A 13,774-nucleotide genomic window follows, 5' to 3' on the forward strand; every position below is an offset into this window, starting at 1 on the left:
AGACAGACAGCAACAGCAACAGCAACAGCAACAGCATCACAATGATACATGTATTGATTGTGGAATGGGAATGGGAATGGGAATGGGAATGGTAATTAATGGTAATGTCTCATGAACCATGAACAAGACAAGCAGGAGGAGTAGTAATGAATCCATACAGAATGACTGGAGATGAGTGGGTGAGAATGGAACGGTCGAGATAATAGTCTCTCTCCCATAAGAATATGCCAAGAATACATAACGATAGCCATGTCACCACATGATCCCAAGAATACATTCATCATCCATACAGATCCGACAGATGCCCGCGCGGCAAGACAGCCCTCCCCCGATCCGGCGCCAGAGCCATCGCCACAGCCTGGGGGCGACGGTACGTGTACCCCAAGAACGCCCCCCTCTTGCGCATCTCGAGGACGGTCTTGCGCACCTTCCGGTCCCGCAGCAGCTTATCCCGGGGCCGCTTCTTGTCCTTGCCGCGACGGCGGTTCTTGGGCGGGGGCTGGCTGACGATGTCGTCGTACTGGGGCGGCTCGCCCTGGTCCTGCGCAGGGGCAGGCTCCGCAGGCTCCGCGCTGTCGTCCTCGGGGTGGTCGCCGTCCGAGGGCGCGGTGACGTCCTCGTGCTCGTGCTCGTAGCCGGCGTCGTCGAAGTAGCGGGTGTCCTCCCAGCCCTTGACCTTGGGGATGAAGGGGGGCATGGCCTGGTGGATCTCGTCCCAGTCGATGGGGCGGAAGAAGGGGTGGTTCTTGATGTCGGTGGCATCGTTGGGATAGACGTAGAAGCCGCGGTAGTTCCGGCTGCGCGGGTCGATGCTGTAGAAGAGATGCTTGGAGGCCAGGCGGCAGTTGACCGAGTCGTTCACGCGGTACTTGCTCGAGCACAGCCGCTGCTCCTTCTCCTGCAGCAGGTGGTTGATCAGGTCGACGGCCTCGGCGGAGACGAGCTTGTCAGTCGGCCGGTGGGTGGGGAAGTAGAGGGTGCGAATGTGATGCTAAAGCTGGTCAGCTGCTTGCTTCTCTGACGCCGGGACCGAGAGCCTACGTGGATCTTCAGCTTCGTCTTCTGCCGATCCTCCGAGGCAAAGGGCGTGAAGCCATAGAGGCACTTGACCGGTTAGCCCTACCCACTCTGCGCAACAACGGGGGAGGGCCTACCTCGTAGAGGATGATGCCCACACTCCACCAGTCGCATCGCCCATCATACAACTCGCCACGAATGACCTCGGGGGCCATGTACTGGTTGGTGCCGACGACACTGCCCGCCAGCCGCCGTTTCTGCGTGCGATCTCGCCATCCCAGCAGCCCGACGGCCGGGGGCGTCCAGGTGAAGCCCTGGGCAGCCTCCTGGTCGCCGGCGGGGGGGTTGGCCTCGTTGCGGTCGAGGGCGTCACCCTCGACGTGGATGCCCAGGCGTCTGAGCAAGGAGTAGCGGTGGTCATTGTAGTAGACCTGGTCGTGGGCCCAGTGGCCGTCAAAGGCCAGGCCAAAGTCGGAGATCTTGAGATGGCCCGAGGCCGAGATGAGGAAGTTGTCGGGCTTGACGTCGCGATGGATCCAGCTCAGGCGATGGGCCTCCTCGACGCACAGAATCATCTCGGCCACGTACCAGCGCGCCACATTCTCGGGCAGGATGTTGCGGCGCATCAGCAGGCCCAGGAAGTCGCCGCCGACCATGTAGTCCATGATCAGATACAGGTGGTTGCAGTCCTGGAAGCTGGCGATCAGAGGCACGACCCAGCGCGACTTGGCCGAGGCCACCAGGAAGTCTCGCTCGGCCCTGAGATGGCCCTCCTGGCTGTTGCGGATCATGGCCGACTTGCGGATCACCTTCATGGCAAACACGTCCTTCTTGACGCCCGTCATCATGCGCCGCCGCGTGCCCTTGGCCCAGAGCGATTCCAGGGCGTGGGAGCGGACGTGCGTGGCCTCGTTCTTCCAGCGCGACAGCTTGTCATCCGAGCCCTGAAAGCCCTGAAAGCCCTGAATCGCTTCATCCCCGCGCTTCTCCTTCACCAGACGCACCACCCCGAAGCTGCCTCGCCCCAGCACCTTCAGCACCTCAAACCCCGCCAGCGACACCGTCTCCTCGTGCCGCTCACTGTGCGACCGGCTCTTCAGCACCCGGCACTGCCGCAGATAGTGCCGCTCCTGCGTGACCCAGTTGTCCCAGATGCGCGCCCTCTCCTCCGGGCTGAGAGGCAGCCCATAGAGGTACTGCTCCAGCTCCTGCCGTCGCTGCGATCGAGCATCTCCCCCGCAGAAGACGGCATTGAAATACGTCTCAAAGAACACCTTGGCATTCGTCGTCGCCTCCACCGTCACCACCGAGGGCGTGGCAGCCGACGACGACGACGACGACGACCCCCACCCCTTCGACACCAGCGACTTGCCCCCAGCCCTATCCCGTCCCAACGGGCTGTTGATCTGCTTCGAGCAACTCGACGGATCCTCCGAGGTGGGCGGCGTCGACCGCGTACTCACCGGCGAGCCACTATCCGGCGACGTCTCCGGATCCTCACTGTCATTCGTATTGTCGCCCTCCTTGTTCAGCCCCTGCGCGAGCGACTGGAACTGCACCGTCTGGATATTCGGCGCCGCTCTCAGATGTGACCGCCGGATGACCGTCGGGCTCCCAAACGTGGTCGACAGCTTCGTGGACACGATGTTCGTGAGCGCTGCCGGCGTCGACTGGCTGCGTTTCATCCCGGCAGCCAGTTTGCTGTGCAGGTCTGACTTGCGGATATCTGGTTCCGGACATGGCGCAGACAGTTGGGCGGGATTGCTCTCCTGGTGGGGGGCAATCTCTGACTCGATGGCTGTGCTGCCAGATGGGACTCGATTCTCCGCCGGAAAGGAATGGAACGAGCTGTCGCTGGCGGGTGGGCCGTCGTGCTCTCGCGGCGTGACTGTTCTGCTGGCTGAAGCTGTGGCTGTAGCTGAAGCTGAAGCTGAAGCCGAAGCTATATCCGTCAGCCTATCCCAACCATTCCCACTATAAGCAGCAAAACTCTCACCTCCCGCCCCCCTCAACCCCAATAACGATAGAATCCGCGAACTACGCTGCCGAATCCGTTCGCGGATCCGACTGCTCTTGTAGTTATAGCTGTTGTGGTGGACATCCCCTTCAACATCATCCGATATGTCCGGGTTGCTAGCGGACCGGGACCGGGGCAGGGAGATCCTGTCTTCTGGAGACGGGGACGGGGGCAGGTCGGTGGGTTGGGAGACCATGGTGGTGGTTATGGTTCACCTCGTGTTGTACGGTGTGAACTGGGTACGTTGCGTTGGGGAAATGGGTATTGTTGTTGTTGTTGTTATTGCTGCTGCAACGAGAGATGGGATGGGATGGACTATGGATGAGAGAATGTAATGCACATGCATGCAGATAAAGTAGTGGTGGGACTGCGAAACACCAGTGCCGTGGTGTTGGATGTTTGAGGGATGGGGATGGGACGGGGAGTGCATAGGGCAGGGCAGGGCAGGGCAGAGACCAGGCAGGTACGACTGAGACGAGACACATTGGGGCCTGGGGAAGGTACGACGATACCGATGGGGATGCCAATGTCGACTGGATACTACGACTACACAGGGAAAGAAACATCAACTCCAACCAAAGCCACTTTTCATTAGACAAAGATGCTTGCATCGCGTGCGATATCCTCATCCCTGCCAGATGCATCGACGGCTGTGCAAGCGAAAAAACAAGTCGGATATCACAGGACTCATGTCAGATTTGGAAACCCCTTTAACACCGGTGGAACAGAAACGAGAAAACATCTATTTGATCTCCAGCAGCTTGACGTCGAAGATCAGCTTGGAGTTGCCGGGGATGCCGGGCAGGGCACGCTTGCCGTACGCGAGGTGGGGGGGGATGCTGATGCGGCGCTCGCCGCCCACGGCCATGCCGGCCACACCGATGTCCCAGCCCTTGATGACCTCGCCCTTGCCGAGCTTGAAGGTGAAGGGCTTGCCCTTCTTGTTGGCTGTGCACGGATTAGCCACCGTTCCTCAAGAGCAACAACCACCCCCGGGACACTTACAGTCAAACACCTTGCCGTCCTCCAGCTTGCCGATGTAGCGCATGGCGACGGTGTTGCCGGCCTTGCAAGCTACACCCTGGCCGAGCTTCTTGTCGTCGAGCTTGACGCCCTTGACCTCCTTGACACCCAGGGTGCCGGTGGTCTTCTCGGCAGTCTTGGGAGCCGAAGGGGTCGGGCCCTGCTCGAGGTTCTTGGCGAACTGAACCTTCTTGGCCTCCTTGGCCTCCTTGCCCTCCTTGGCGTCCTTCTTCTCCTCGACGGCGGCGGCCTCGCCGTTGTTCTTCTTCAGCTTCTTCTGCTGCTTCTTGCTGAGGGCGGGCTCGGCGGCGGCCTTCTCGGCCTCGGCGGCGCGCTTGTTCTTGCCCTTGGGCTCGACCAGCTTGGGGGCCTCGTCCTCGCTCTCGACCTCGGTGATGCGGGGGTCTTCCAGGTCGTCCAGGTCGTCACTCTCGTCGTCCTCACCCATGAGCTCGTCCAGGTCCAGCTCGTCGACACCGGGGGGGAGGTCGTAGTCCTCGTCATCCTCATCCTCGGAGTCGTCGTCGCGGGGCTCGTCGAGGGGCATGACGTAGTTACCGGTCAGGAAGATGGTGTGGGTACCAGTAACCTTGAAGAAGACGCGCTCTCCCTCGCTGACAGTGATGTCGAGGGTCTGCTGGCAGTTCTGCGCACAGTTAGCGGGAATTCACGACGGGCCGGGCACTCGTGCGTACCTTCTCGGGGTCCAGGGAGCAGATGACGGTCTCTTCGAGCTCGAGGCCCTCGTCGGAGTCGGCATCGGAGTCGTCGTCGGTGGCGGGGCCCTTGCCCTTGATGAGCTTGGAGATGGCGGCCTTCAGGTCGAAGTCACTGTCATCATCCTCATCCTCGTCGTCCTCGTCGTCCTCGTCCATGGCGTCGGCCAGCTTGCGAGCGGCGGCCAGCTTGCGGGCCTTCTCCTTGTCGCTGGGGCCACCGTTGACCTCCTCGTCGTCGGAGTCCTCCTCGTCGTCGTCCTCCCAGTCCTCATCATCCTCGTCGTCGAGGTCGAGGCCCTCGGGGGCGCGCACGAGCTTCAGGGTGGCGCGGGGGCGCTTGTTGGAGTCGTAGCCGTCCTCGTACTCGGGGGCCTCATCGGGGTCAATGGCGGCCATGCTGATGCGGAACTAGGGTCCAGATTAGCGATTGCGGACAGGCAGGAGCTGAAGCGAGGGATACTGACCATGGCAGAGGCCTCGGGGACGGCGGGGATGAGGGCACCACCGGCGGGCACCCGGAGGGCGTAGACGGCAACGGGGAGAACGGCAGACATGTTGAGGGAGAAAAAGATAGAAGGGAGACGAGAGGAACGAAGGAGAAGTCGTCTACCTGATGCGCAGAGAAAAAAGGGAAGGGAAGTGAAAGGGGGAGGGGAGGAGGGGGAGGGAGAGGGAGAGAGAAGAGGTGGGAAGGAGAAGGTGAGGACGGAGGAAGAGGGAAAAGTTCAGAAGCTGCCGGGGATGGAGAAGATGGCGATGGCAACCGATGGCAACCATTTTTTTTTTCTTACGAGCCGCCGCAGCTGCCAGCCAATCACCATGCTGCACCCGGTGGATCTGCCGCTGCCCACCGCCGTGGTGCCTTCCGCATCACGTGCCGCGGTGCCTTCCTCCGCCTTTTGGTGTTTGCGGCGAGTTTCTCTGTCTTCCTTCGTCTTCGTCTTGACCATCATCATCATCCTCCTCCTCGCCTGTCTCTGAACCCGGCTGACTCGCTCATTTCCCCCCGCATCATGCTCTACTCCCACCAGCATGGGGTCTCTGCTGAACGAGAACTCCAGCGCCGTGCGCAAGCGCATCCAAGCCCGTGAGTGGAGCCGCGACTGACATCATCCACGAGCTCTCCGCTGACCGCTTTGCTTGCTCACTCGCTCTCTCCAGACCACTTCGACCATGAGGACGGCGACGAGTACGAGGCCTCCACCTTCGGGGGCTTCACCGACTACATGCGCCGCAAGAAGATCAAGCTGCAGAATCTCGATGCCGAAATCCGCTCCTCCTCCACCGACCGGCCGCCCATCTTCCGCGGCGTCGTCGCCCACGTCAACGGTTACACCCAGCCCTCCCTGCAGGACCTCCATCGCCTCGTCGTCTCCCATGGCGGCGGCTTCCTTCAGTACCTCAGTGGCAAGACCGAAGCCACCCACATCATCGCCAGCGCCCTGACCCCCAAGAAACGGGAGGAGTTCCGTCGCTATCGCATCGTCAAGCCGGCATGGGTGGTCGAGAGTGTCAACGCCGGTCGGCTGCTGCCCTGGGATGCCTTCCGGGTCATCGACGAGGGCCAGGGCCAGAAGGTGCTGAAGTTTGACGACGGGCGCATGGCCAGCCAGGTGAACACGCCGCGATCCGGCTACCGGGAACAATCCGATGCCAGCTGGTATCCCTCGCAACTGCAGGCCAGGGGGATGAACAGCAGCGATCCCCGTTGGCACCGTTGGAGACGCCTCAGCCCGCCGATGAACTGCCAGCCACAGGCACGCAGTCGGACTATGGCGAGTTTCCCAGCTTTGCCTCGCTGGACGAGCCCAGCAAAACACCGCAGCGACCGGTTCAGCCGTCCCCCCAGCCCCAGACCCCAGAGCCAGAGCTCTTGTCTCCGCAACGTAGTGAACCTAGAACCTTTTTGAAACCCGAGCCCGAGAGTACCCAACTCGATGTAGCTCCGGCACCGCTGCCCCTGGTGCGGGAATCGGCCCCATTGAAACCGGAGATGACTTCGGAAGAATACAATGCCCAGCTGCTGGCAGACCCGCGCATGCGAACCGCCAGTGCGGCCAACCCGGACTTCATCCAGCAATTCTACAGCGAGTCTCGCTTACACCACCTCTCCACGTGGAAGGCCGATCTAAAAGCCCAGCTGCAGTCCGCGGCCAAGGAGAAGCTGCACACCCAGCTCAAGCGCAGAAGGCCGGTTGCAGGTGCCCGGAGGTACATCATGCACGTCGACTTCGATTGCTTCTTCGCGGCCGTGTCGACCCTGAAGCGCCCCGAACTGCAGGGCAAACCCGTCGCCGTGGCACACGGCACGGGGTCGGGCTCCGAGATTGCCAGCTGCAACTACGAGGCGCGCGCACATGGCGTCAAAAACGGCATGTGGATGAAGGGTGCGCTGCAAGCCTGTCCCGACCTGAACGTCGTGCCGTACGACTTCCCCGCCTACGAGGACGCCAGCCGCAAGTTCTACAGTGCCATCCTGGCCGTGGATGGCATGGTCCAGAGTGTCAGCATCGACGAAGCGCTGGTGGACATCACCATGCAATGTCTCGAGGCGGGTGGCTCGGACGGCCGGGGCATATCGGAAGGGTCGGTGTACCGGGAACAGGCCAAGGCCGATGAGATTGGCGAAAGCCTGCGGGAAACGGTCAAGAAGGCTTCGGGTTGCGCGGTCTCTGTGGGAATCGGGGGTAATATCCTACTGGCAAAGGTAGCGCTACGGAAAGCAAAGCCTGCAGGCCAGTTCCAGCTGAAACCAGACGCCGTCCTGGAGTTCATCGGAAATCTTACCGTCCGGGATCTCCCAGGGGTGGGGTATAGCTTAGGGACGAAACTGGAACAGCTGGGCGTGACGCTCGTCAAAGATGCTTGGGAACTTCCTCGCGATCGGCTTGCCGCGAGCCTGGGTCCCAAGACCGGCGTCAAGATCTGGGAGTACGCTCGGGGCATTGATCGCACCGAAGTGGGTAATGAAGTCCTCCGAAAGTCCGTATCGGCCGAGGTCAACTGGGGCATCCGCTTTGTGGATCAGACCCAAGCGGACGACTTTGTGCGGTCGTTGTGTCAGGAACTGCACCGCCGACTGGTCGAGAATCTGGTCAAGGGAAAGCAACTGACCCTCAAGGTCATGAGACGGTCTGCAGACGCCCCATTGGAGCCGGTCAAGCACCTGGGACACGGGAAATGCGACGTCTTCAACAAGAGCGTCGTCCTCGGGGTGGCCACAGATGCCCCCGAGATTCTCGGAAAGGAGGCCGTATCGATGCTACGAAGCCTGGGGGTTTCCCCGGGGGATTTGCGGGGGCTGGGCGTGCAAATGACCAAACTCGAGCACCTCAAGTCAGGGTCTCCGAGCAGCCAGCGCCAGCTGAACTTCAAGGCGTCCCCTGTGCGCAAAAGCATCGAGCAGAAAGATCCCGACGACCTGGACAGTCCTCGCAAGGGAGAGACACCCTCGATCCGGCCGGTCCCTTCGTTCCGCGACAGCGACCACAAGCCGTTAAACCTGTCAGGAACCCAATTCATCATGCCGTCGCAGACAGACCCCAGGGTGGTTGCCGAGCTCCCGACGGATATCCGCTCGCGACTGATATCCCAAGGGAAAGCCCGCCGCGAGTCTCGCTCCGTGTCGCCATGTCCGCCCGCTCGCGCCCGACCATCTGTCAGCGCCGAACTCCCTCCCCAGTCCCAGCTCGACCCCGACACTCTCGCGGCGCTGCCAGAGGACGTGCGTGCCGAGGTGCTGGGCTACTACACCCGCCAATCCGCCAGCCCTGGTCCAGCCCTATCTCCCGCCCTCGCCCCTACACGTCCATCCTCCTCCGGCTCCGGCTCCGGCTCCCTCATGATGCGCAAACCCACCAGTCCCCCCAAGAAACGCCGCGGCCGCCCCAGCACCAAATCGGTGGGAAACCCCGCCCTCACCCAAGCCCGCTTCGTCTTCCCCCGACCTACATCCAGCAGCACAACCGACCGCCTCCCATCCCGGCGCTCCCCCATCCGCGACCCCAGCCCCAAAACCAAGATCAACCCCCCCAAATCTCAGAGGACTTCCTCGCCGCCCTCCCAGAGGACATCCGCCGGGAAGTCCTCTCAGAACAACAGCAGCAGCAGCAGCAGCAACGACAACGAAGATCCCGCCCTGCCAGCACAACCACCACAGCCCGCCCCAATCCGCCATCCCTCCCCCAGAACGCCAAGAACGAACCCTCCCCCTTGCCCCCCTCCCGCCCCGCCCCAGCTTCACCTCCCAAAAGCTCACCTCACTGCCTGACCTCCGCGAGGCCGTCGGCTCCTGGCACGCCGAGTTCCGCGATGAGGGACCTCTGCATGAAGACGTGGTTGCTCTGGCTAGGTATCTGAGACGGGTGGTTGTGGACGAGCGCGATATCGACAAGGCGGTTTCGGTGGTGGGGTGGGTGAGGTGGTTGGTTGAGGATCAGGATGGGGGTGGAGATGGGGATGCCTTTAAGACGCCGGATCCGAGCGGGAAGATCGGTGAGGGGCTCGGGATGTCGTGGGGGGGTACAGTGAGGATGTTGAGGGAGAGTGTTGATGAGGGACTGCAGGAGAGGGGGTTGGGGGAGATTGATGATGTTTAGGGCATCGGTGGTGTCTGAGGGTTGAGGATTCGTCTAGATATTTGTATAGTTTCTCTCTGTTATCGGCGCTGGCTACTTACTGGTTGAGTTAGTTGCCTGGGATTCGGGTCATTGGATATAGTGATATAGTATTATATGAGCTCTAGTTTCGGTTTGTATTTTAATTACATACTATCATCATGATCTTACTATGACTGTCTTTATAGTAACTACTGTTATATACTTATATATGATCATAGTATTGAATAGGCAAATATACCGTACCGGACCCGAGATACTTAAATGAACAACATCATCCTTCCTTCAAGGCAATCATCACCACCATAACATCCACAAAAACAACCCCAACCCCAATCCCCACCCTCACCCTCACCCTCACCCCTCCCTAATTACACATGATATCATTAACATAATAACTAAATCACCTCCACCCCCCCTCCCCCCAAGAAACCACCCAACCATCTTCCGCACCAAACCCCCATCCAACCCCTCCACCTCCCGCAACCCTTGACTCACCCCCCTCGCCCTAGCAGTGACATACTCCAATCCCCCTGCCCCTGCCCCTGCCCCTGCCCCTGCCCCTGCCCCTACCCGTTCCGAGTCTCTCCCCCTTCCCCTTCCCCTTCCCCTTCCCCCCCACCATCATCATCCCTCTTCCTCTCCCCCCCAGTTCCCCCTTCTCTCCCACAGCATCACCACCACGCCCAATCCCGGAGCCAGCCCCATACCCATACCCATACTTCCGCTCGAAAAACTCGACCAACTTAAAAGGCGGATTTCGCACCGGATCATCCACACCCCGCACCCTCAGTAGCCAGTCGTGGGGATTTAGCTCCTGGAAGGGTAACCCCGCGGCTCGGAGGGCGGGAAGGAGCTGCGTGGTCCAGTGGAAGGCCGTGGGGTTGGTTATTTGGTAGACCTGGTCATACTCATAGCCATTTTTTCTGTTTTGATTTTGATTTTCATTCTCGTGGAGAGTGGGTTTGGGATTGGTTTTGCTTTCGCTTTCGGGTTGGGGTTGGGGTTGGGGTTGAGATTGAGATTGAGATTGAGATTGAGGGAAAAAGTCAGAATCCATCAACGAAATATCAACAACAGCCCCAGCGACAACATCCACGGGCAACCAGCGGTGAAAATCATCCAGGGTTGGGAGCGCGCCGACAGTAAGAGCGGATTGCAAGATGAGCGGGATGGCTTCGGTGGGGTTCCAGATTCCGTGGATGGAGTCGGCGGTGATTTGGCCGATGCGGAGGATGCGGATTTTCTTTTTTTTTTTTATATTTGTGTTCATGTTCATGGTCTCTTGTGCTTTGCTGGGGGTGGGTGTCGGTGTCAGTGTCGTGCTGGTGCTGGTAGTTGCAGCATCCACAGCATCCACAGCAACAGCAGCATTCAAACAAACATGCTCCGCGACAAGTTTCGACTGCGCATATCCCATCCCCTGCGCAGCAGAGAGATCATCGGGAACCTCCTCCGGAATAGGACCACCCCGAACCCTCCACTCCCTCACCGAACTCACCGACGAACAGAAATTAAACGTCGGTCTCTCCCCCCTGGGCGAGTTAATCATCAAGCTCAGCAGGTTCCGCAACCCGGGCAGATTCTCGTCCGCCTGGCTCGTCAGCCTCAGATTGTAAATCACCGACCACGCACTGTGGATGATATCTGTTGTTTCGGATTGCAGGGCTGCGTAGGTGGCCGGGGGCAGGGAGAGGGTGGGGTGGTTGAGGGTGGGGGAGGGGAGGGCGATGAGTTTGGAGAGGCATTCCGCGGGGAGGGTGTGCAGGCGTCGGCGGCGGAGGGATTCGTGGAGTCGGGTGTGCGCAGTGCTGGGGTCCGGGGCGCGGATGGGGCAGTGGATCTTGCGCACGGTGGGGAGGAGGGAGAGTTGTGCGGCGATGTGGATTCCTAGGGTGCCGGTCGTGCCGGTTAGGAGCTATGTTGATGTTAGTTTTCGGGATGGATTGGGGATGGATTGGGGAGGAAGGGAAGTGGGAGGTATGGTCTGGATAGATAGATGAATGGGGAGGGTGGAAGGCGGGAGAAAACATACAATGCATCGCCCCGGGCTGTCAAGGTCAAGCTTAAGATTGCCGGGCAGGGGGACTTGTGGCTCAAAGTGGCTATACTTGTCAATTAGGGCACGCATCTGCTCGACTATGGGCTGGTTGTCTTGCGCGGCCCCAGTGCGGAGGGCATCAAGGTACCGGGCCAGAGAAGCGACAGTGGGCCGCTCGAACGCGATATTCAGCCCCAATGTGTGGCCATTAGTGTCGAGAGCGGTCATCAATATGGAGCGCAGCTGGGTAGCCTGGAGAGAGTCCATGCCTAGAGAAAAGAAGTCTGCGTCATCCGTCAAGAGGTCTGGGTTCTTGAGCGGCACCATCTGGAGGAGCTGCTCTCTAAGGAACGCCCTCAGCTCCGGCTCGGATAAGACAAGCGTTCCGGCCAGGGCATCGTCCGCGGCGTAGGCCTCTTCGATCAGACCATCGAAGGCCTTGTAGAAGGCCGGTCTGATGACCGTGCCCTTGTCCGTACGCGGGTATTGCGTCTCCGCTGGCAACACACGGATCATGCTTCTGGAGAGCTGGCCGAAGGCAGGCAGGGACTCGTTTGCTTGCTGGACCGCAGGCCAGATATCCTGGATGATGGCTTCGTCGGACGACTCGGTATCCGGGGCACGGAGGACAGCCAGTCCGATGCTTGCCTTGCCCGCACCGAAGGCGATGGCTTCGGCAACGGCACTGCTCTGTCGGACGCGTCCCTCCAGGTCCAACGGGTTGACCTTCTCGCCGTTCACCAGGACGATGGTATCATCCAGGCGGGCATAGTACTTGTAAGCCTCCATGGTTGGGTGCTTCACGAACAGGTCTTTGGTGGCATACGAGCCATCGGGCCGGTTACTCGCAACTTTGGAAGGCCATCCATCCAGACACAGCAGCTCGTAGATCCCCGGGAACCGCTCCTCGAAGCGCAGGAACTTCTTGACGGTCTCGGACGGACGGAGCCAATCCCATCCTTTGTCTTCGCGAGGGCGGGCGGACATCATTAGCTGACCGGTTTCGGTGCTGACACTGTTAGCGGAGAGAGTATCACCGTAGTGAAAGGTGTCTTACGATCCATAGTGGCTGATGAGATGGACTCCGTTGTCTACCAACAGATTCCCCAAAGCATCAGGACATGCGGACCCGCCGAACATCACGGCCTTGAATCCCGCCAGAGCGGATATGCCCTCCGGAGACTCGGCGAGCAGCTTGAGCGCGTACGGAACGCCGTAGAAGACCTCGACATCCCTCGTCCGCATGATCTCAAGCAGATACTGCCGCGTTAGCGGTATTTCGGCATTATACAGATGCAGCTGCTTGCAGGCGTGGATGGTCCGGAAAAGACAGCTGATTCCGTGGTTGTGATATAGCGGCAAGGTCACGAAGCCGGACATGTTCATGTGTCCGGAGTAGTTCTGCAAGGCGGCCGCTTGGGTATGGAAGATAGGCTTGGGAGGTCCTGTTGATCCACTCGAGTGGATGATCCAGGCGATATGCTTCGACTCGGCTACCGGATCCAGATATGGGACCAGATTCGTGTCGACAGGTTCTGAGATGGGACGTTGGTAAGCTTCCTCGGTTGGGATTTCATCAATCCGCAGGCCAGGAACCCGTTGTTTGATGTCTGCAGCTGTGTCCCGGAAGGAGCTGTGGATGAAGATGTGTCGTGATTGGGTTTTGTCGAGCAATGAGACATACGCGTCCACGGATATCCGTGTCGACAGGAGCAGGCCGCTGTGTCCAAGCTTCGCCAACGACAGCATCATAACCAGGTAGTTGAGATCCGAAGGCCCCAGCAACGCAATGACCGCGGGGGTCTCTGCTGATGAGGCCCGCGGGGGGATGCGATCTGCGAGCACCTTGGCGACGCGAAAGGCAAAGATATCCAATTGGTTCAGAGAATAGTCCACATATTCGATGCCCGTTCGTGGATAGGATATGACGGGCTGGAAGGCTCCGGACGCACGGCTTCTAACGAGCTCATCGATTGTAAGGGGCTCTCTTGGAGACTTGTCCAGTATGGGGATGTCCGTTTTGGAGACAGGGCCATGTAAGGTTGGTGGTTGAGGAGGAATTGTGGAGAGCATCTTCGGCAGGTGTTTTTGGCAATAAATGATTTCGTATATACCAGATCAATCTTGTGATAGCTCCGAGATCATCAATTGTAGTAATAGCCCAGAATCCGGAGCATCCGTCCTATTTATTACATCCGCCTGTCTTTCGCCGCCTCAAACCACTGGGTGCCTTCATATTGACGTTATTGATCCCCATGAGTGGAAAAGCCGCGAGTCGGATATTTATCCGCGAGGATCATCGCCAACCAGACCTCGCCCATCGACATTGATATGCCTCGGA

At 59.7% G+C, this 13,774-nt stretch overlaps 3 protein-coding genes across 3 annotated transcripts; 1 reads left to right on the plus strand and 2 right to left on the minus strand.

Moving 5' to 3' along the window:
* Positions 1 to 280: 280 nt before the first annotated feature.
* Positions 281 to 5,505, minus strand: BO70DRAFT_338607 (kinase-like protein; the record flags this gene model as incomplete). The annotated part of the gene is made up of 9 exons (XM_025541212.1): positions 5,241 to 5,505; positions 4,753 to 5,184; positions 4,040 to 4,703; positions 3,801 to 3,982; positions 3,620 to 3,684; positions 2,993 to 3,102; positions 1,155 to 2,917; positions 1,042 to 1,104; positions 281 to 991 (listed from the first exon to the last, which is right to left on the minus strand). Exons 1-9 carry the CDS (start codon positions 5,328 to 5,330, stop codon positions 281 to 283), a joined length of 4,080 nt encoding a protein of 1,359 aa, XP_025398131.1. The 5' UTR covers positions 5,331 to 5,505.
* A 303-nt stretch (positions 5,506 to 5,808) lies between these two features.
* BO70DRAFT_430120 (putative DNA damage repair protein Mus42) lies at positions 5,809 to 9,374 on the plus strand (the record flags this gene model as incomplete). The annotated part of the gene is made up of 4 exons (XM_025548127.1): positions 5,809 to 5,863; positions 5,938 to 6,483; positions 6,534 to 8,859; positions 8,936 to 9,374. 4 exons carry the CDS (start codon positions 5,809 to 5,811, stop codon positions 9,372 to 9,374), a joined length of 3,366 nt encoding a protein of 1,121 aa, XP_025398132.1.
* A 375-nt stretch (positions 9,375 to 9,749) lies between these two features.
* BO70DRAFT_430121 (putative NRPS-like enzyme) lies at positions 9,750 to 13,506 on the minus strand (the record flags this gene model as incomplete). Its single annotated transcript, XM_025548128.1, has 4 exons — positions 9,750 to 9,759; positions 10,103 to 11,310; positions 11,428 to 12,442; positions 12,491 to 13,506. The coding sequence occupies 4 exons, from the start codon at positions 13,504 to 13,506 to the stop codon at positions 9,750 to 9,752; spliced, it is 3,249 nt and encodes a 1,082-aa protein (XP_025398133.1).
* Positions 13,507 to 13,774: the final 268 nt, after the last annotated feature.

Source organism: Aspergillus heteromorphus, assembly GCF_003184545.1.
Source record: "Aspergillus heteromorphus CBS 117.55 chromosome Unknown BO70scaffold_17, whole genome shotgun sequence".
NCBI classification, from domain to species: Eukaryota; Fungi; Ascomycota; class Eurotiomycetes; order Eurotiales; family Aspergillaceae; genus Aspergillus; species Aspergillus heteromorphus.